The sequence below is a fragment of the Equus przewalskii genome, chromosome 4, assembly GCF_037783145.1.
Source record: "Equus przewalskii isolate Varuska chromosome 4, EquPr2, whole genome shotgun sequence".
Taxonomy (NCBI): Eukaryota; Metazoa; Chordata; class Mammalia; order Perissodactyla; family Equidae; genus Equus; species Equus przewalskii.
The window spans coordinates 99078684-99101542 of record NC_091834.1 but is presented as its reverse complement, the minus strand read 5'-3'; the positions used below and the strand labels follow the sequence as shown (position 1 = coordinate 99101542).

The 22859-nt window shown below is 35.9% G+C and overlaps 1 protein-coding gene across 1 annotated transcript in view; it reads right to left on the bottom strand.

Moving 5' to 3' along the window:
- CNTNAP2 (contactin associated protein 2) overlaps window positions 1–22859 on the bottom strand; it is a 1871069-nt gene that overhangs the window by 1253089 nt on the left and 595121 nt on the right. The window contains exon 3 of the mRNA XM_070616681.1: window positions 1365–1558. Within this exon, the coding sequence (XP_070472782.1) occupies window positions 1365–1558 (194 nt within the window). The remainder of the gene's footprint in view (window positions 1–1364; window positions 1559–22859) is intronic.

Below are 22859 nucleotides of genomic sequence, written 5' to 3'. Positions count from 1 at the left end.
ACTGATGTTTTGGCTAGTTACAGGTCCTTGAAATTTATTGCAGGAGAAGTGATGTCCAGAGAATATCAAGAAACTGAAGTTTCCCAGACCCCCACTCCTTGGCTTCCTGGCACTGGAATCCACCATTCATCAGAGAAACAGACAATCGAGGATGCTAACCTGCAGTGTCCCTTATCTTGCCCCTCCTTTTCCTGCATGTAGTCACATTCCTCACAACCTTTAAACCCCTAGGCTTTCAGGGAGATGAATTTGAGTGCTTACTCTCATCTCCAGGCTGACATCACCCAAAATAAAAACCCCCTTCCTAGCCACAAGCCTGGCATCCCAGTTTTTTTTCTTTTGGCCCTTCCTGTGTGGCGGGTAGATGAACCATGTTTGTGTTCGGTCACATATTCTAGCATACACACTTTTTATTGTCAAGACATTATATCCTTATTTCACATGACGGTTACTATCACTTGATCCTGCTACAGAAATGATCACCTACCCAAGGTGGGAACTCTCGACTGGCTACTCACAAAAATTACTCGGGGACTTTTAAAATATAAATTCTCCAAAAGTGGGCCCTGATCTGGTTGAAAATCCCCAGCACTCTGCCTAATGCAGTGAAGGACACAATTTTTAAAGCAAATTTCCTCCTCCATCTTTTTGTTTAATATTGATGGCTTTTCTTGATTTTGGTTATGGTTGCTTTCTAAAATAATTAAACTAGAATAGATTCCTCAAAATTTAGTCTTGTAAAATATTTATTCAAGTGTGGTAAATAGTTGATTAAATACACACAACTTCCCAATTTAATTGAAATATCTTAAGAGTAATGGGTTAAACTTTATATTTTTCTCTCATAAGAAAAGAATAAAGTGAATATAGATCCATAAGGGTTTAAACGTCTACTGTCACATGGGAATTTTCTTTTTTTACCATATACCACTGTTCCTATTCCTCTAAATTATTTCCTTATCATTTCACTATTTTACTCAAATTGAAGATCTCTGTCTTTAAAAAGCTATCAGTATCATTAATCTATTTTCTACTTATGTGGTTCTAATGTAATTGGTCTGGGCATAGCTGGTATCCACATACTTTAAAACAACTCATGTAATTCATATGTATAGCCCAGACTGAGACTCATTTTCCTAGGCTTGGATACAAATTGCAGCCTGAGGAAATTGTTTCTTCAGTTAACAACAACAGCTAAATATGTATACATTTATATCTCTTCTCAATGGTTTTTAATAGACAAGTAATGACAAGTGCATACACCTCCGAGTGAGAACCAGTACTATTTTAAAATGTGAGTCCTCTACCATTTTTAAACATCTGAAACTCAATTCTGTGTCTTTGCCTTTCTGACAATTACTCACCCAGATATTCCCATCCTGATGATAAGGTTTCCAGTTTCTCCCAGTGTCACTGTAGAGCATGCGGTATTGGGTCACCCAGTCCGAGCTGCTGTATCTTCCTTGGGTTGCAATGGCACTGATCTGCTTCCGATTGCCAAAGTCAACCTGAAGCCATTGATAATGGTCACTGTCAGATGGAGACCATCCCCCAGCACCTGAAGACAGTGGAGGCAAGATGGGAAAATGTATATGTAAAGTTGGACTACTATAATTGACAATGGATTATTCTACATCTTTGAATTGGCCTTGGCAGTGCTATATTTCACAGATATACTATGAAGTGTCCTTTATAGATGCCACTGAGACTTCAACTAATATTCTTCCAGCTGGGTAACATTGATACTCTAACCTCTTTATGGCGTAATTATGTGCTCATTTTCTCCTGAGCAAATGTCTTCATAATTCCTCAATTAGATCTTATTAGTACATGTCAAAGTCTAATTGGCTGAAAGTTGATCAATTTACCATGAATTCTTCAACTAAAAATCACTAGGAAAAAAATATGTAACAATCAATTCCTCATGTGGGGTTTTATCTTTAGTAGATTATAAATGAAACAGAAAGCAATTATATACAACTCTAAAATATATTTTGCTTTAAAAAATTCAGAATTCACTGCCTACTAGTAGCTTGTAATATGAGACCTAGTCTACATTAAGCTCCTATACAGATGAGAACTGAGCTATATAGTTAATCAGGCAATATGTTTACTAACACTTAGGAGATATACAACCAATAACTCCTGATAACCACATTTCTGGGGAAAAAAATGAGTTACTAAATGAAGTGAAACTTCTTTTGGTAAAACATAATAATTGGCAAATAGTAAGAATGCAAAAATATTTATTAGAAATATAGCACATACATAACATAGAACAAAAAGACAATTTATAGCAGTATGTAAAATAACTATGGTTGCAATATATACATAAAAGAAAATATGGCATAATGCTTAGTGCTAAGAGGCAATATAATTTTTTGAATGAGTTTGGCTACTAATGGGAGTAAATGATAGAAAAATGTTCAATAAATTATCCAGTGTACAGTATTTCAAAATATATGCATCACTTTTCAAATAAGGAATTTAAAGGCTGACGATAAAATCATTTATTCTATGAGGACTATGCTAATAAAAGTCATTTTGTAAATCATCACAGATAATCATTCATTTAATGATGTTTATATGGCTTATTTCTGCTTTCAGCTATGATAGAATAGCTTTCCCACCATAAAAAAAAATTACAAAATTGACAAATGTATAAAATTACCCTTTTTAGGGCTTAGACAACAGACAGTGCAGGACCCTGATCTATGAGAGAAGATAAACAAATGAGGTGAGCTCTGCCAGCTTCCTGGCTTTCTGCCTGGTTCACTTTCCGGATTGTGACACACGGAAGAATATCCTAAACAGATTACAGCAGCATCACTGACAGGGAGACAGATCAGAATTGAAGCTACTGAGGAAGCTGGCATTTGTAGGACAGAGTACCAGAGAGGGGGCAGCTGTGCAGAGAAAGAGCTCTGGACATCTGCAAAAGATCACCAATGAATCTCCGGAATCCAGATTCTAGGTGAATATTAAGCTATATATTTGCAGACCAAGACTCCACAAGACCAGATGAAGAGAATTCTGAAATGAACAACCAGAGGGTACACTAGGCTGGGGTAGTTTGATTTCAGACTAGGTAAGATTGTGAGAACTCATTGAGCAAGCCTACTCATTCAGTAGAGATCTCAGAAAGGGATTAGAATAATTTAATGCTAAAATAAGGGCCACTCTGGACACATCTGAACAAAGGTTGGTAACAAGTCTGAAAAAAGATCAATCTGATCCACAAGTAAATTAACTCCTTGCTAGAACAAAACTCAACACTCCATTAAGAAAAGCCATGAAAGTTTATGAACTCAACAAGATAGCATCTATTTTATAAAATTTTTAAAAATTCTAGATATTTGTGGAAGCAGGAAAATATGACTCATTACCAGAGAAAAGTCAGTCAATACAAATAGACTGAAAAATGACAGAGATGATGAAATTAGCAGACCAAGACTTTAAAACAGAGATTATAAATTAGTTCCATTATCTTAAAAAAATATATAAATATTGAAGAAAAAAATGAAACAATAAAAGAGAACAAAATGGAAGTTTTTCAACTGAAAATTATATGTGAAATAAAAAATTTACCAGACGGGCTTAAGAGCAGACTAGAAACTGAGAAGAAAACATTAGTGAACTTAAATGCAGGGCCATATAAACCAGATTGAAGCTTGGAGGGGAAAAAAGGTTTAAAAATGAACAACACTCCAGTAACCTGTAGGATAATATTAAGTGTCCTGACAATCTTGTAAATGGAGTACGAAAAGCAGAGAAGGTAGAGATTGGGGCAGAAAAAAATACATTTGAAAAATAATGGTTGAAAAACATAAACCCAGATAGCTGAGAAATTCATTGAATTCCAAGCAAGACAAACACAAAGAAAAATACACTAAGGTGTGTCATAAACAAGTGGTAAAAAACAATGCTAAAGAGAAAAATCTTAAAAGTACTCAGAGGTCAGTAACATCTTAGCAGAAACAATACAAGCCGAAAGACGATGGAACAACATATCCGAAGTGAGGAAAAGCAAAGAAAGCTGTCAACCTAAAATTCTACATCCAGAAAAAAAATATCCTTTAAACATGAAAAAAACATAATGATATTTAGCACAAAAGCTGAGAGAATTCATCACCAATAGGTATGTACCGAGAAATGTAAATTTTTCAGCTTTAAGAACATTTTACCATATAGAAACCCATATCCACAGGAAGAAATGAATGCTGAAAATGGTAAAAATATCAGTAAATATAAATACCTGTTAATGACTTTAAATTTCTTTAAAAGATAACCGTTTAAAACAAAAATAGTAACAATGAATTGGAGGGTTTACAACAGATGTAGAAGTAAAATGTATGAGTGTAGTAGCACAAAGGACAGGAGTCTAGGAGAAAAAATATAGGGCACGGACATCCTTATGTTACATATGAAGTGACGCAGTATTACTTGAAGGTGGTAAACCCTAGATTCTGTCAAGGGTTAAATATTGAATCTTGTAGGCTTTGCAGGGTAATCTACCTCTGTTACAACTACTCAACTCTGCTGTTGTAGCAGGAAACAGCCACAGACAATACATAAACAGAGTGTGGCTATGTTCCAATAAAACTTTATTAATAAAAACAGGTGACTGGCCAGAGAGCTGTAGTTTGTCAGCCCCACCCAAGATCAAATTCTAAAAGAAAGATGAAAATTTAAAATCTAAATTATACCTCCGAAAACACTTAGAAAAGATTTGTCCATATAGTGTATGTGTGTGTGTATATATATATATATGTACATATGTGCTATCTATAGAATGTGTGTATAACTACATAATAATGACTTCCTCTGTCTCTAGTCTCTTATGTCTTCAATCCACACTTCTATAAGAATGATCTTTCTAAAATGCAAATCTAATCATATTTAATCCACGTTCAATGCTTTTCAATCGATCCCCATTGCCTCTAGAAATAAGCCACCCACATCTCCACACACAAAAGACACACTTGGAACACACCCTCTACACCCACACACACCCCCTCTCCACTGGGCCTGGGAAATTACTACTCCACTTTCAAGGATCACCACAGTCACTTTAAATATCACCTCTGCAGGGGATGCTGTGTTGCGCTGTTCAGGTCCTCCTTTGTGACTGGAAGCCTTACTCTCTCAGCTATTCAGAGTGCTGCCACAAGACAGTAGCTAGCTGTAATTCCCCTCCCTGGGTAAAAAAGAGGCATTTTACCCAAGGCCACATCCCTTCCTAGGACTGTACAGATGCAATGACTGGCTGACTAGGGGCTATAAAGGGCCAGTACCCTTGCCTCCAACTTGGGAAAACTGTGAAGGGTCCTCATGGTGTCGGAACTCCCTGCAGAATTAGCAGCAGCTTCCACCGAGACTGCGCTGCGTCTCAGCTTCTCCTTCTGCCTATTTCTGCTCCATTCCCTTCCTTTCTACAGGTTTTCATCCTGAAAGCACTCTAAAAAGTTTCCTACACACTCTTCTCCATCTCAGAATTTGTATCCTGGGGAATCCAGCCTGCAATACCTCTTTGTAACCACTTTCCTTATAATTTCCTTACTAACAATAGAGGGTAGTTGTCCCTGCTTTGCTTTTTGTTATTTATATGCTGTTTTTCTCCTAGTGTACTGTCTAACATTCCTTATAGTCATATATCATCCACATGCTTACTTTACTTAGAATTCTGTAAAATTTTGCAGGATCTGTAGATGAATTTTGGGATAACAATATACCCAGTCATGGAGAGACCATAAATATATTTTATCTGTTAGATATATAGTTCCAAGATTTGGAGAAATTCTATAGCCAAATACATACAAAGTTCTATCTATGTGTTACTAAAAGAAACAGGGTGATTTGGTCATTGAAGTAAATATGCAATTATTACAATGAGTGAAATGGGAAAAACATGTGCAACTGATTGGTGCAATTTACAATATTCCCCTAACTAGTCCTGTAAATAAATATTCCAGAATAAATTTCCTTGCAACCCATTTTTTGTTGCATTACAATTTTTCAATAAGGTGGCAATTAACATACAGCTACTTAGTTCCATTTATCTCATTACCTAAAAAAATAGAATTTATTGTCAACTTTAAGGGAAGCAAAAGTCTAAAAGCAGTGAAAATATAAACCTTATTCCTTAGCAGACATATATGTGGAGAGAATAGTGAGTAACCTCAAGGAGAGGGCAAATGTCAGGCTTTCACGAGGAACATGCTGGAAAGATCGATGAGAAGTTTCCGTTTCTCTTTGATCTATCAGGCAACATAATTTGGGGAAGTTGACTACTTTGTTCATTTGGCTTGTGAAATGTGTAACCTCTATCGATCCAAGGATTAAGAATGATACCTCTTTCATCACAAAAAACTTCTGGAAAATGGTATATCACATACACACATCTCTCCCCCACCATGCATGTGTGCGTGTGTGTGTATGTGTGTTTGAACTATAAAGATACACAGTAGTTGTGTTCTAGATGACCACTCTGCTGGGGTTAATTGAGTGATAAATTATAATAGAGAATCTGGAGAAATGGATGAAACTAGTACTCTATAGCTTACAACTGTGATAGTCATTTCTGCTTTGTAATTTGTAAATTAGTACCTCTGAGAGAAAAGAAGAACTTGGTGGATGGTTCAAGAGAGAGTGTGCAGTTTCTTTTCTAGTGATAGATGGCTCCTGAATAAACATAATGCCCAAGTGGGTGGTTGTAACGCTATCAGAGACTACAAGCCTAGATTCTAATTTATAAGAAAAAGGTGGGAAAAAAGTTCAATTAAGGATAGAACTACCTTAATAACTGGTTGAGAAATATGTATCAGATGAAAAGAATAAATTGAAAAGAAGACTTTCAGGCAAGATAGCCTTATTAGTTCAGGCTTTGTAGCCGCCTTCTGTTCTAAATGCCCAATAGTTTTAGATAAGATAGATAAAAAGAAAATTGAAAAGACATAGCCAGGATCAAAAATAAGATAAGCATCTCCATGTGCAAGAAACGCAACCAAAAAGCACAGCAATGAGTAGGACTGAAGCTGAGGTCTGCTGGAGTCGGGGCCTGGGAACACACAGAGGCAGCGGGCATCTGGGAATATTGGGGAATATCCGTGAATGTAAGTCTGCTGTGTGTGTCAGAGAAAGGAAGCTCGGGTCATGGCTGAAACCAAACCAGTCCAGGACTAGCTTGCCTGTGAAAAGAGACTGAAAACAGCTGCTTACCGACTTAGAGATATGGCTTATGTGAGGCTGTGTGTCCAAAGATGTTAGAAAACAGGCATAGCTGAGCTAAGGGAAGGCACCCACTGGCTTGGTGACTGGACCTATGAGTCCCTAAAATCACTGCCAGGCAAAGGCACAGGATCACCCACGTAAGATGTGCTTCTGGACTGGTGATCTGGAGAGTTGAGTAGAAAAGTCACAAAAATTTAGGGCAGACAAGGAGGAGAGAGAGGGGGAGAGTGAGAGGGAGAGAGATAGAGAAAGAGAGAGAGAGAGAGAGAGAAAAGGAGAGAGCAAGCTGGAGTGCACCTGCCTGTCAAGAAAAATGTGCAGGGGTCGGCCCGGTGGAGCAGCAGTTAAGTTCACGCGTTCTGCTTCAGCGGCCTGGGGTTCGCCAGTTTGGATCCCGGGTGTGGATATGGCACTGTTTGGCAAGCCATGCTGTGGCAGGCGTCCCACATATAAAGTGGAGGAAGATGGGCACGGATGTTAGCTCAGGGCTAATCTTCCTCAAAAGATAAATAAATAAATAAATAAATATAATTTAAGGAAAAAATCTGCAGACTAAAATTTAAAATCACGAGAAAGAAAGCAAATGCCACAAAGTCAGCTAACAAAGTCAAATGTTCAATGCACACCAACTCCAGATGTAATAGCAATTGAGGAGCAGGTGAAATACATATGCTGTATGTTCTCAAAAGTATAAAATAAGTAATGTTATTCATTAAAAATAGCAGTAATGATCAGATACAACAGGGAGAAGTAAAATATTTATAGACAATACTAAAAAGAACCAAAAGTAATCTTAGAAATGAAAAATTTAGTCACTGATAGGAAAAAAAACCTCATCAGGGGAAAATCCACAAATAAGATATTATCTAAGAAATAATCGCTCAGCTGAAAAGTAATATTGAAGTCAACATAGAAAACACAAAATGTGTTAGAGTTGGAGAACTTCTGCTTCCAACCAAGATGGAGTAACAGGAATTGAGTTTACTTTCCCACCTGAAACAATGAAAAAGCAGACAAAATATATGAAAGAACAGTTCCCAAGACATAAGATATGAAGCAAGAAAGGGCTGTGATCCCTGAGATACAGGACATGAATGGAGTGAACCCACTTCCCCAGCTTCCCGTCTTGAAAAGGTTTCCAGGCTGAGACACAGGGAAGAACCCAGGCAGAACCTGGCAGAATCCCTGAGTTGAGAAGACAGAGCTGTGACCTGGGGAGACCAAGATGGCAAGAGTGAGAAGCAAAGGAAAGAGAGGCATAGAGGGATAATTCTAAAGAGCAGCAGGGGGCCCCCACTGAGTCATCAGCTGAGTAATGATGAGCATATGATAGGAAGAAACTATCCAAATCTGGGCAAAGAATCATCTGAATGGCTAAAGGTACTCATGCTCTGTACTACTTACCATCACACCACTCCTTGGTATTTTCCCAAAGGAAAATGAAGCATGTGAACATAGAAAGTCCTGTACATGAATGTTCACAGCAGCTTTATTTGTAATAGCTCAAAACTGGAAACAACCCAAATGTCCATAAACAACTGAATGAATAGACAAATTGTGTATATATCCATATGATGGAATACTATTCAGCAATAAAAAGGAAGGGGCATTGATATACATGACATGATTTATCTTAGAATAATTATGCCGAGTCAAAGGATCCAGGAAAAAAGAATGCATACTGTACAATTCCATTTATATAAACTTCTAGTAAATGCAAACTGATACATAGGAACAGTAGATCAGCAATTGCTTGAAGATGGGGGACATGGAGAGGAGAGGAAGGTATTACACAGTGGCAAAAGAAAACTTCTTGGGGTGACAGATATCTTTATTATCTTGATTGCGGTGATGGTTTCATAGGTGTATACGTATATAAAAATTATCAAGGGCTGGCCCCAGTGGCCTAGTTGTTAAGTTCAGTTCACTCCACTTCAGCAGCCTGGGTTCAGTTCCTAGGCGTAAACCTACACTGCTCTGTTAGCAGCCACGCTGTGCTGGTGGCCCACATACTAAAAAATAGAGGCAGATTGGCACGGATGTTAGCTCAGGGCTAACCTTCCTTGGGGAAAAAAAGTCAAATCAAATTGTCCAATTTAAATATGCACATATTAGCAGACATCAATGATACATCAATAAAGTTGTAAAAATTTATGAGAGTAAATAGACATGGAGGATAAATGGGAATTTCAATGATAAGTTCAAAAATTCTAGAATAAAACAAACACATAGTATGTAAACATTTGAAGAAGTAATGATTGAATTTTTTTGAAAACTGAAAAAGCAAAGAAAGACATGATTCTGAATTGACAGGCCCTCTGAACGTTGAACAGCATATGTAATGTGAGCGTATTATGAAAACTGTATTATGAGGCGCAAATGAAAGCTGGTCTAAAGTAGTAAGATTGATGAAATGTGACATTTAAAAAAACAAAGTTTAAGCATACAAGTGAGAGATATCTCATTGATAAAGAAAAAATAGCTGGCATCTTAAGTGCTAAAATTTGCTTGCTAATGAGCTCAGATTTTATTTACAGTGGGACATAAACACATAAACAGCTAGAAGGTGTGACATGTGGCATACCTAGAAGTAGAATAAAAAGTAAAGTAAGCTTCAACCAAATATAGGTATTTGTTGATTGGAAGTAGTGAGAAAAGAGAGCCAGGGCCATTAATTAACAATTGTCACGAGCTAGAGAAGCGAAAATGGCAGTGCCATTGTCATTCCTAAAATATGGGATAAATTAATGCTCATATAAAACAAAGTTAAAACGAAAGAGTATTAAAGTATATTTTGAAACAAAACAGAAGGAAGATGTGATTATACCAGATATTATTAGGTGACAAGAAGATGGAACGGCTTGTCTCCCGTTCCTACTTTCTCTAACAAGGACAACAGCTTTCACATCATTCTGAGAGTAGCAGAACTAATAACTGAGCAGAGGGAATTACCTTCTGAGACATGTTAGAACATGATAAGAGAAGCAGAGCTGCTGAACTTTTTTGAAACATTTAGATTATTTGCCAGAAGACTGGCACTGTTCATAAATGTAACCTAGCTTCCTTGAATATTTATCAAAAGAGCTGCCAGAAAAAGAAAGATAGGCCTCCCAATTTTTTTTTCAAAAACAAGGGACTTAGTAAATCTAGAACAAAATAGACAAGAAAGCTCTTTTTCAAAATCTGATGTGTGGGTTATGAACATTTAGAATAAAAGAGAAATGGGGGCTTGGTGATACTGGAGGTGCTGTTGGTGGGCTAAAAGAATTTCTCTTTTTGATCACGTTCTTGTTTAATAGAAGACAGAAAATTCCATAGATGTATCTCCAACTAATTTTAGCAAAGCATTTGGCAATATCTCTGATAAACATAAAGTGGTAAAATGTGGTCTGGGAGATAACAGTTTTAGGTAAATTCAAAAATTGTTAATAATTATGCCCCAAATATGTTGATTAATGACTATGTCAACTGGAAGAGAGCTCCCTAATGACATGTCACAAGCTTCCGTCCTGTATACTGTCATTTTTAATATTTTTATTATCTAAGGCATGGAAAACACGCTTATGAAATTTGTCAATTACATAAAACTGGAAAAGAGACCAAATAGGATAACTAAGTGAATTATGATATAAAATGTTTTCGACTGGCTGAAACTCTGAGCTTGTACTAGTACAATTTGTTTTAACATCAGCAATAAACTAAGATGCCCGTTATGAACAAATGCAATGTCAATTTCCTGATTAAGGGTGTCTAATGCTTAGACATAATTACGCAACCTTAATTTACTTTATGGATAATATAGCGTTGAAATTATGGCATCTAACTATATTTGCAGTATTATATTCAAAGCATTTTTGATATATTTTTATTAAGGCTTTACATATAAATAGAAAAATGAAGAAATCACAAGCATATAATATTAGGAATTATCACAAAATGAACATAACCATGTAATCACCACACATATCTATAAAGAAACTATTGCCAGTAACTCATAAGCTCTCATCATGTCCTTTTCTGAAATAGTTACCTCTCTCCTCCCGGATGAACAGCCCCAGAGATTCATTCATGTGGTTGTACGCAGCAGTAGATCTCTCATTTCCTTTGGTTCCTAGTATTACATTGTATAATATACCACTCTTCATTTATCCATTCCAGCGTTGAACATGTGGATATTTCCAATTTGGAGCTATTATGAATAATGCTGCCAGCAACATTCGTGTTCATGTTTTTAGCGCTTATATGTACATTTCTGCTGGGTATATGCCCAAGAGTGAAATTATGAGTCCAAAAATTTGTGTATTTTCAAATTTAGTCAATTTTCTGAAACAGTTTCCCAAAGTAGCTGAGTCGATTTTAACACCCTCTCCCCGGACCAGTAGTGTCATGAGAGTTTCTGTTGTTCCACATCCTTGCCAAAATTTGGTGTTGTCAGCCTTTTTCTTTTAAATTTAGTTTAGACGTTCTGGTTCCTTGTGGGTTTATTTTGCATTTTCGTGATAACTACCCTTATTGTGTTGATACCAAGACTTATTATAAAATTATTGCAAATTAAGACATAAATGTTACGGGTGCTAGGATAGACAAGTAGACCAAATAAACAACATAGAGATTCTTGAAGCAAAACCACATGTCTGCAGGTGTATATCAGCACTTAATTTATGACAAAGGTAGCACAGGGGAATAGTAGAGAAAGGAGGTATTTTTTCAATAATATATTCAGATTCAGGGTCAGTTGAGTAGCCACACAGGAAAAAGTGAAGTATGACGCTGCCCTATATTATACTCAAAAATCAAGTTAAAAATGTATAGCTCTGTGAAAAGTAGAACATTAAAGCTTCTAGATGACATAAGAGAATAACATTATATTCTTGGGGTTAGTAAAGATTTCTTGAGCAGGACTAAAAAGCACCAGCCATATAAGAAAAGATAGAAACAACAAAAGCCAGACACAAGAACTATACTGCCTCAAGCTGCACGAAGGCTCGATAGCAGTTGAAACTAATGTTATCAGCTTCGTGTTCTGCACAGAAGCCACATGCAACATCTATTCCATCACAAATAACAAATCTTCACAGGTAAGGACCCAGGCGACGGAGTGAAAATGAACATCTGCGCACCAGTATAACGCAAAATAATGGTAATTAAGTTCGATTAGAAAATCTTGAACATTTACTTGCCCTGTGAGTTTTAAATTTACTTACCAACCGGTGTAAATGATGTATGGTCTTATCTTTAAAATGCCCTGGCAATACTATGACCAAGAGAAAATAGACTTTGTGTGTGTGTGTGTTACTTCAGGTGGCGGTATTAGGAGAAGAAGGTTAAAGTTATAGCTAGTCAGATTTCAATGTAACAATTTTTAAAACATTAAAATAGATAACACCAATAATAGAATGGATTATCACAAAAAATAGTGAACTCTCCATTACGGGAGATATTCAAGTGAAAGCTGGATAATAAGAATTTCTTTAGAAGAAAATTTTATATAGGATAGGAGATTAGACCAAATACCCTTTAATTTCATTTATAAAGAAAGTTGCAATGAAATGCAAACTATTACACTGAATTCATTATCAAGTGGTTTCTATTTCTTATTGCCTTAAAACTAACAGTTATTACCCAAGTTTTGGTTGATCTGTTTTATTAACATCAGGGGGGATATTATTTATACAATTGCTAAGTAACATTTGACTATATATAACTTTTATTATTAAAGAGTCTGGTCATTTCCATTTTTACTATGAATAACTCCCCTAGTTTACTCATTCAGCAAATATTCATAGAGCACTTCTATATGCAAGCCATTATGGGATTTTTTTCAGAATTTTTTAAGCAATTTTTACTAGACCTGTTTCTTTTATACTTGAGGATACAATTTATTTATTTGGAGAATGTACAAAAATATTCTTTATTTAATAAAGACTTTATTACTGGGAAAAAAGAGATATCTAATATACTTTTAATGTGCATAGAAATGAGGTCTCCCGTGTGAAAAAATAAAGGCAAATGAAAATATAACCAAGTCAAAGTCACTGAAGTCCTGTTCCTTCTTCGCTGCTACTAGGAAGCTGCTGTTTGATCCTCGCCTGTAAGAAAGGCTGAAGAGCTCCACGTTGTACCCCAGCATCTCTTTATCCACAGGACCTCTAAACGCAATCAAGGCCAAGGGTTCATTACTCTGAGGCCAGCATTGACTCAGATGATTTTAAAAAATTAAAGGTTGTGTGGGCAAGAGGTTAATTTTATGTTTGCAAATCTACTGCTTTATTCTGTATTCTTCATCTCTGGCATGCATTTTTGTTAATGTCTACAATTTTTAAAACAACATGGTTAATTAGAAATAGTTTCCCAACTGCTCTAGCTAAATGCACATTCACTGGCATTGTCCAGAAAATGTCATCATTCTCAAGGGGTTATTCTTTCTGATAAAAAAAGAATAGTAAAAACATTGTTCTCCTTGTAGCTCACAAAGAACATTGTTTGGCGGGGGTGGAGGAGGTAAATTCATAGGTTAATAAGGGCTTCAGAGGTCAAATATACAATATCATCCTTAGCTTATTAAATAAATCTGACCTCTGTTTATAGGGAAGACTGAAGGAAAGACGTAGCTGCAAAAATCAAATAAGTCACGGACTTTAAACAAATCCTGAACAAGTGCATAAGCAAACTCAAGATAATCAACTTTTCAAGTCAGGGACTGAGTTTTATTTATCATTTAATAACTACTGCCAAGCATGGTTCCCTAGACATAATAGGTACCAATAAATATCTGTTAAATGAATGAATGCAAGAATTAATTAAATAATAAATGAATACATGAATGGACAAGTGGAAAAATAAATGACATTCTGAAAACAAGAGCCCTGAAACAAGAGGGCAAAATCCTTGGGTCCAGTTCTATTACGTGCAAGAAAGGCATAGATCACGAAAGACAAATATAAATTGAACTGTAACAAAAAATATTTTTTAATAATACTAGTGATTCACATTGTATCTTTAGTAAAGAGGAAGTGGATGTTTTTGTCAAGGCATTAACTGTATTTATTCTAAATATTATTCTTGGCTTAATGTGTAGTAAGTGGATTCTCACTCAAGGATAGGTATTTGTTCATTCTTAAAAATAATTTGGTTGCCTTCATCAATTAAATCTTCATAAATTAAATCTTTAGCCCTTATCTTCAAAAGGTCCTTGGATTGCATCAAAACTCTAGCACTCAGAGTGGACAAAACCGGGAAAAGAACTGTCACTTAGAATTCCATTTTAACCAGTTTTACTTGGTCTGCAGTTATTACTCATGTATTAGTGTGCCCGTCCTGTGAACATTATCACAGTCACTTCCAGAGCATGGCAGGAAGCAATCAGCCTATGCAGGTCAGGAGGGGGAGTGGACAGGGGGTCCTGAGGAGCTGGAAATGAGCAAGGACTTCCTCGATTATTCCATGGAGGATGGGGAATCCTGGCAGTGGTCTGCTCCAGAGGTACCCAGGAGACTTGACTGAGAGGAAGCATGACTCAAAGTGAAAGTTTTAGGAGTTTAGATTTAACTCATCACAGTAGAAAATCCCTTTAACTTCTGTTGCTGCTTTTGCCTAAATGGCTAAAATTAAGTAAATTTTAAAGTTGATTTTCATCTATATCCTTGAAACCTGGTCTCCAGTTATCATTTTGCACAAAATAAGGTTTGGTTACTTGTTATTGTTTTCCTTACAAAAGAAAGAAAAGAGTCAGAGGCACATTCACAAAATGGAAACGTTCTCACTGGTAACTAAATATAGTTTATTGTTTATTAACAAAATAATTAGAGATGCAAATAATATCTCTATGCCATCTGCCACAGGGACTCCGTTATTGAAGCCTCATTATTTTCTGGGGCAGAGGCTCTGCCATAAAAGAGATCGCTGGTAGAAATGCAGAATAGCCAAAAAGAAATGCACACATTGTGCATTAACAAAATCTCTTATTGTATATGCAATAACATTAATGATATATGGAAATAATATATGCAAACCTATATGCAAAATTTTCTGCCAGTGTGTACAATGATCGTCAGTTGATGTTTACTAATTTCATATATACAATGATGCATGCAAGAATGCAAAATTGTCAATGAGCTATGCAATAATATAAGGAAAATATCTTATTGAATTTGCAATGATTTTCAAGCTAGGTCTACATGAAAGTACAGAAAGATGAGGCCATTTTCCTGTGAAATGTCATGATAATTGAGACAGATATTTCTACTGACTTGAAGTAAGAGAAAAATTGCCTCTATATTTACTTTTCATATTTGTACATTCAGTCTCAAACTATGATGTAGCAATTTCAAATGTTTGAAAACATGGGTTGTAATGACTTTCTCTGCTTTAGTTCTATTTTTTGTTTAGAGAGAAAACACAGAGATTATTCTCAAGATCAAAACAGTTAACCATAGTAAACATACCCTCTAGATCAAACTCAAATGTCTTTCGCGGGTTCTACGATCTTTCCCGTAACTCATGGGTAGTAAGCGACTCCCTCCTCTTTGGTCAGCACTTTCTGTGCACATTACTTATTCCAATCGCAACCCCAGTGCCTGGATGGCAGGCATTGTGTCATCCCCAGGTTCATGCTTACAATCCTCATCATCCCTATGAAAGTGCATGGCACATAGCAGGCTCTTTCAATAAACATCTGCTGTAACTACAGAATCTGTTGTAATACAGGGGAGATTTTTGGCATTTGTATACTTGGCAACATAAAACTATTCCACCAAAAATGTAGTAGGTGTATTTCGATATAAACAGAAAATATTTATAGTAGTTCCACCTCCCTAAGCTCTGAATGAGTAGGGAAACACTAGGAGATAGAGAGACGTAACAGAGGGGCCTTGCAAACGCAGGTGTTTTCAGTACAGTATTCTATAACGCTATCTTCATAGACAGAAAGCCATCAATTCTCCTTTCAAAGAACTTCTTTAATAGGTTTTCCCATAGTGAAAACTTAAAATTGGTTGTTCTAGCAATGGAATAGAATAATTTAGAGAAAAATGTTGAAAACCATATCAAAACAAAACAAAAGCCCAAAATGTTTTGTACACATTCGTAGGGTTAACATCTTCCATTTTCACGAAAAAGTTTCACACGTCTTCATGACCACCACCCACTAATTTTGACTCTTCAAAATTGAATTTTATCTACAGCCTGAGATTGAGGTAATATATTATAGCAGAAAGAACATTGGACTAGAATCAGAAAGAAATAGGTCCTGTCTTCCATCTGTTCATGCTGTTAAAATAAAAACAGAATAGAATGGGTACCTTATAAACAGCAGAAATCTATTTCACATGGTTCTGGAGGCTGGGAAGTCTGAGATCAAGGAGTTGGCAGATTTGGTGTTTGGTGAGAGCCTTCTTCCTGGTTCATCAATGGCCATCTTCTTGCTGTGTCCTCACATAGTGGAGGGAGCATGGGATCTCTCTGCGGCCTTTTGTAAGGGCACTAATGCCATTCATGAGGGCACCATCCTCATGACCTACTCACCTCCCAAAGGCTCTGCCTCCAAATACTATCACACTTGGGGTTACATTTCAACATATGAATTTTGGAGGGACACGAACATTTAGTCTATGACAGCTCCCAAGGCTAGTTACAAAACTGTTTGTGTTACGTCATGGATATGGTGTCTAAATGACAAGCCTCAAAATTTTGATTCAGCCACAATAAAAATTAAAAGTCATAATGGTACTTGATGGGGAACCATGTAACAAGAAGACATACTGTTGTTGGCATAAGTACTTTGATAAGTAATGTCTCACTGTCTTGTTAGCCATCTCATTCACAAAAGTTCTCATTAGAAAATCCCTAAAACCCAGTGAGTGTAGGAGTAAAACAATAAGCAGTATTAGAGAAAAGGACAGGTGGGGCAAATGTCTAACATAAACTGAAAAATCTGTGTTTTTCCTTCTGTCTATTTTTCTTTATATTTACTGACGTACAACAAAGGAGCAAGAGATAAAGTTATTCAACTGCTAACTAGACAGTTTTTGATTAATTCCTCAAGAATGTAATCTTTAACTTTGTGATAATCACAGTTTGTAAAAAACAATTGTTGTAGGAAATTGAATTTTCATATTTTAAGCTATAAACGAACACCAGCCTTGTATTTACTAATTTATCACTATGAAGACAAAAATTCCCACAACCCACCAGCCCTAATATAGGTCAGATACTGTGTACGCCACAATGTAAACCATACATGTTCTCTTGTAATCTAGAAAGCATGAGATGCTCTGAATTTTTCCATGAACACTGCTTATAATATCTAGAAACTTCTGATAAAATTACAATCGTGACTTTTTTTATGTTGGAAACAAAATATCACCATAATCGCTATATGAAGAATAAATTGTAAGAGAGCACAGAGGCTAATAGAGGAAGTGAAAAAAATCACAGGTGAATTGGTTTCAGGCTCTGGTGTCAGTGGATCTATTGTGAAGTAAATGGTGGGAGAATGGACAGAGCAGGCTGCTGAACTGGATTTTAGGTGGGGGCTATTGGTGGCAATGGCGAGGGAAAAGAAGGAACCAAGGATGGTTTCCAGATATTTTGGCTTCAGGTAATTAAGAGTGTGTTGGTGGCAATTCCCAAGACGGGAAAGACTATAAGAGAAACAGATTTGGAGAAGAAAAAACAGGAGTTGTGTTTAAGCCTTAAGTTTAAGATGTCTATTAGACATTCAAGTCAAGATTCCAAGAAGGTTGTATATATGTCTGGATCTCAGGACAAAGATGGGGATTAGGATTTAAATTTAGAAGCTATTAGTATATGGATGATGTTTAAAGATAACATTAAAAGAGATGATCTAGTAAGAGAAATGAGGACAGTCCAGGACTTGAGTGGACACGTCAATGTTTGATCACTATTTACAGAAAAAGGAATGCTAGGTGAGGCAGAAAGAAAATTAGGAGAGTGTGATGCTGTGGAAAATCAAACATAAGTGCTTTTCTAGAAAGAGGAACTGGTCAACCATATTATTTTTTGAGGCAATGTGGCAACACACTTTTTTCAATAGTCAAAATATAACTTGCTTTCAATCTCCTAACCCCACCTTGCCAACATTGGCATATTTTTTCCTATAGAAATAACTGATTGGTCGCCACCCCTTCTCCAACAGAAAGAGATATGTGCACATATATATGAGTTTTGTTCCAATATACCACTGTTCATAATCAACTGGAATCTGGGAACATCTAAATTTTCATAGATAGGGGAAAGTCAGGGAACCTTGGACAAAGTAATTGCACAGAACGCTTTGTAACCAACAGATAATTAATAATAAAGAATATTTTCAAATTATTTATGGAAAGAGCAGAATATGAAGCTAAATATACATGGATTAAAAGTAGATAAAAATCATGAATAACAGGGTCCAGGATTGGTATCGAATAAAATTTCACATCTTTACTACTCTGTTTATTATTGTTACTTTAAATTGTAAAAGGGTTTGTCACTGTGGTTTTACCTTTTTGCACGTCAACTAGTGAGGTTCAGTGTCTTCCACAAACATACAGACACACTAATTATGAAACTACTAAGTGAATAATCTCTTTATAGTCTTTGTCTATTTACTTACTGATGTATTAATGATTTTCTTATCCCATCGTGTGAGCTTTTTAAATAGCAGGGATGCTAATCTTTAGTCTTATCCCCATAAAGAAAATACTAATTAAAAAAGTTTACATTCAATGACTATATAAGATATAACAATAGACTTATAGATTACCTTTACAAATTCCCATTTTACGTGTTTAAAAACAGCATCTTAGAGGGTTGAGGTGACTGGCCCAGGCCACACAGCACAAAGGGCAGAACTCAGTTTGAACTCTGATGAATCTGATCCCAAAGCCTGTGCTTTCTTTCTCCATGCAATGTACATTTTTTTCTAAGACACATTTAAAATAAAAGACTGCTGAAAAATTAAACACTTGACAGCATTCATCTTTTGTTTTCAAATGTGGTTTTGTTTTCAAATTTGGTTTTGTTTAATGAAAAATGGCCGAAGAACGCATTAAGCAGAGAGGACTATGCAAAGTTCTTTGGCCTTCTTAAGAAATGAAAAGTAAAGGGCTTCTATGAACTTCTTAATGGGCAAATCAGATCCCTTTAAAAATTAATGAAGTGTCACTAGTTTAGTACTGAAATAAAGGCGAAAAACATCATGCTCCATTAGTAGCACTGTCTCATCTTATATTTTGAATTTGGGGTTAAAGATGAATTATTCTCATCATCCCTTTGTAGAGAACTTGCCAATTCAATGCAACTATTAAAATTGTCTAGTACGAGAACCAACAAGGACATTTAAAGTTAATAAAGAAAATGAGAGAACATGAGAAAAACAGCATTGTAAACAAATGAGGAAAAATATAAGATGCAAAAATGCTTAACTATATTACTAATATTTATTTAGCTCTTAATTTTTATTCTAATTGCGCAAAATTACAAATGTACATGTTGCTAGGAAGGAGGTAAAATTTTACTTAAAATACTTAATATAATGCTGTATGGATAGGCTGATATTTATACTTTATACAAAGATACAAGATTTTTTTATGATTAAAGGCATCTATCATCTAACTTATCACATCTACTGAATTCTTAAAACCATCATTACCCAACAGTGAAGCAATGCTGTATTGGGTATTTGCTGCAATCTTGTCAATGGATTAACAATCAGGTAAAACAAGAAAGCACATTCAGTACTGATTCTTGGGGAAAAGCATTTATCATCTTGAAAACATGCTCTCAGAGGATATGAAATTTAGTGACTATGAATTAAATCTAAATAGTTTGTGACTTCAATGTAATTATGGGTCAGTGAATTGCAAGGTGCTTGTTCAATAACTGGAAAATAAAACTTAATTTTTCAAAACATGAAGCCGAATCATTTCTTTAAATTATTCATACATTTTCTTTTCTTCTCTTTTTTTATAAGTGCTATAAATCTCAGGAAACATTACACTCATGTCATACTAAATGGATGCATTATAGTTTTTTTAAATACTAGTGGTTTGGGGGATCAATCTGGTTAGACCAGAGTGGATAGAAGATACGTCATGAAGCTGACACTGCATTTCTAATACACTATTTTTATTTACATATATATATGCATATGCATATATATTTGGGGGTAGTTTTAGGGTGTTAAAGGCAATGGCTGTTGCTAAAGCCCATGCCTTCACCTCTTCATTTCATTCATCCTTTGGGAGATTCTAAACTCTGGGCTCAGGAGCCCATCACTATCAGTCAAACTCAGTGCAGCTGACTTTGGTTTATTATCTGGTAATTTCTTTCGCTTATGTCTAGGTGCATCCAGGAAAGAGTAAAAGGAACAAAGATTGAATAACAAGATAAAGAATAAGAATGATAGTTTTATCAGAAAAATTAGCAAAGTCACAGGTGAGCAAAAGCAGCTTAAAAGAAGCAGAAATCTCCTATCTCTGCTTTTGGAAGGACATTTTAAACTTAGATTGATAAAATCATCTAAGTTGAAATGCATTCTAGCCACACTTCCTAATTTAGTTTACATTCTTTACAGTGCTCTCGATCAATGCACGGGATCTTATTATCTTACATGAAATATAAATTACAAATATCTATAGAAGAATTATTTGAAACATATAATGCTATTGTCTTTGGGGTTTAATTTTGTATATTGTAAGGAGATGAAAATAAACCCCTAAGGCAGAAACACAATTGTATGCTTCAATGAATAAATTATATTAGGGAACATACTTGAGAGACAGCAAGAAACATGAGACAGGCTACTTATATAATAAACTTGCTCTCCAATGAAAAGTAACAAACTTTGTAGGCTGCAGTAACAACATCATGCCAATAATTTTGGTATTTTTCAAGACATTTCTTATGGTTTCTCCACATTTAAAACCAAAACCGAAACATGGGTTTCTGGTCACCCACCACCACAGGATCTAAGCCAATGTAATATAACAAAGCGAAGAATGTAAATCTTAAAGAATCTGAGAGATTCTTAATTACAGATCTTCCTTGACTAACGATGGGGTTACATCCCGATTGTAGGTTGAAAATAGCGTAAATCAAAAATGCATTTAATACACCTAACTTCCCGAACATTGTAGCTTAGCCTCGCCTACCTTAGCTGTGCTCAGAACACGTACGTTAGCAGACAGTTGGGCAAAATCATCTAACACAAAGCCTATTTGACAATAAAGTGTTGAATAACTCATGTAATTTATTGAACACTGGACTGAAAGTGAAAAACAGAATGGCCGATGGGCCCAGCATGGTTGTAAGCGTGTGGGTTGTTTGCCCTCGTGATCTCGGGCTGACTTGGAGCAGCAGCTGCTGCTCTGCCCAGCATCACAAGAAAGGATTGGATCACCTGTCACTAGTCCAGGAGACACACAAAATTCAAAATTCGAAGTGTGGTTTCTACTGAATGCATATGGCTTTCTCACCATCATAAAGTCAAAAAGTTGTAAGCACAACCATCCTAAATCAGGGACTGTCTGTACCAAGGAAGCGGGGAGGGCTCCTTACTCTGAAGTTAGAATAAAGTCTATGATTGTTGGGAGGAACATACATCACAAGACATGTCTTTTAGAAGCAACTGGAATCTGATGAAAAGGTCAGGCAAGAAGAAGAAAACACTGAGCTAGAGAGGCAGAGCGAAGACAGAGAGGAGTAGCAGAGGAGCAGGCACTGACGGGGTGTCGGGGGAGCAGCTCAGCTGGATCCCAGGAGTGGGTTCGTTAAGGTAAACTGACCCTGGTGTACGTTGGTTAGTTTCTCACCATGAAAGGTGGTGGTTACGCTGTAACCGGAAATCAACATAACATTTCTGGAGGCGATTTTGGCAATATTAATCAAATACCTTAAGTGTTCCTTTTCTTTGTTCCAGCAATTTCATTTCCAGGTGCCCTCATTCCTCCAAAAGTGGCCAAAGATTTCCATAAAGAATGTTTATTACAGCATTATATAAAATTGAAAGAAAGGAACTCACCTCAATATCTAGTAACAGGGAATCATCTAACAATAGCGGATCAGTGTAACAAATACCTTATTAACAATACATAAGACTATGGGATCATGCTTATAAATCGTAAGTGAGAAAATGACATTACAAATGATACATACACTTATATTGCAGGATTCCAATTTTGTTTGTTAAAAGTAGAAAAACATACACTAAAATATTACCAGTTAATCCCAGAATATAGGATTATGGGTATTTTTTTATTATCTTCCTTACTCCAGTTATTTAATTCCCAAACTTTCTACAATGAGTATGTAATGATTGTATCACTTTAATTGATATAAAATAGTAATTAACAAAAGCTCTTAACATTTACTTAAAACTTGAGGAAGTTTATTCATTCATTAAATTATTCCTTCATTTAACAAGCGCTTCTGTGTTACCCACCACGTGCCAGCCATTATTCTACACACTTTAAAAATATTCTCTAAATTAATCCTCACAACAACTCTATGGTGTAGGTCTTATTATCGTGCCACCTTTACAGGACATGCCAGAGCTAGGATTTGAAATCAGGAGTTCTGGCTCAGCATCTGTGTCTCAAGCACTATGCTCTGCTGCTCTGTTCTGAATG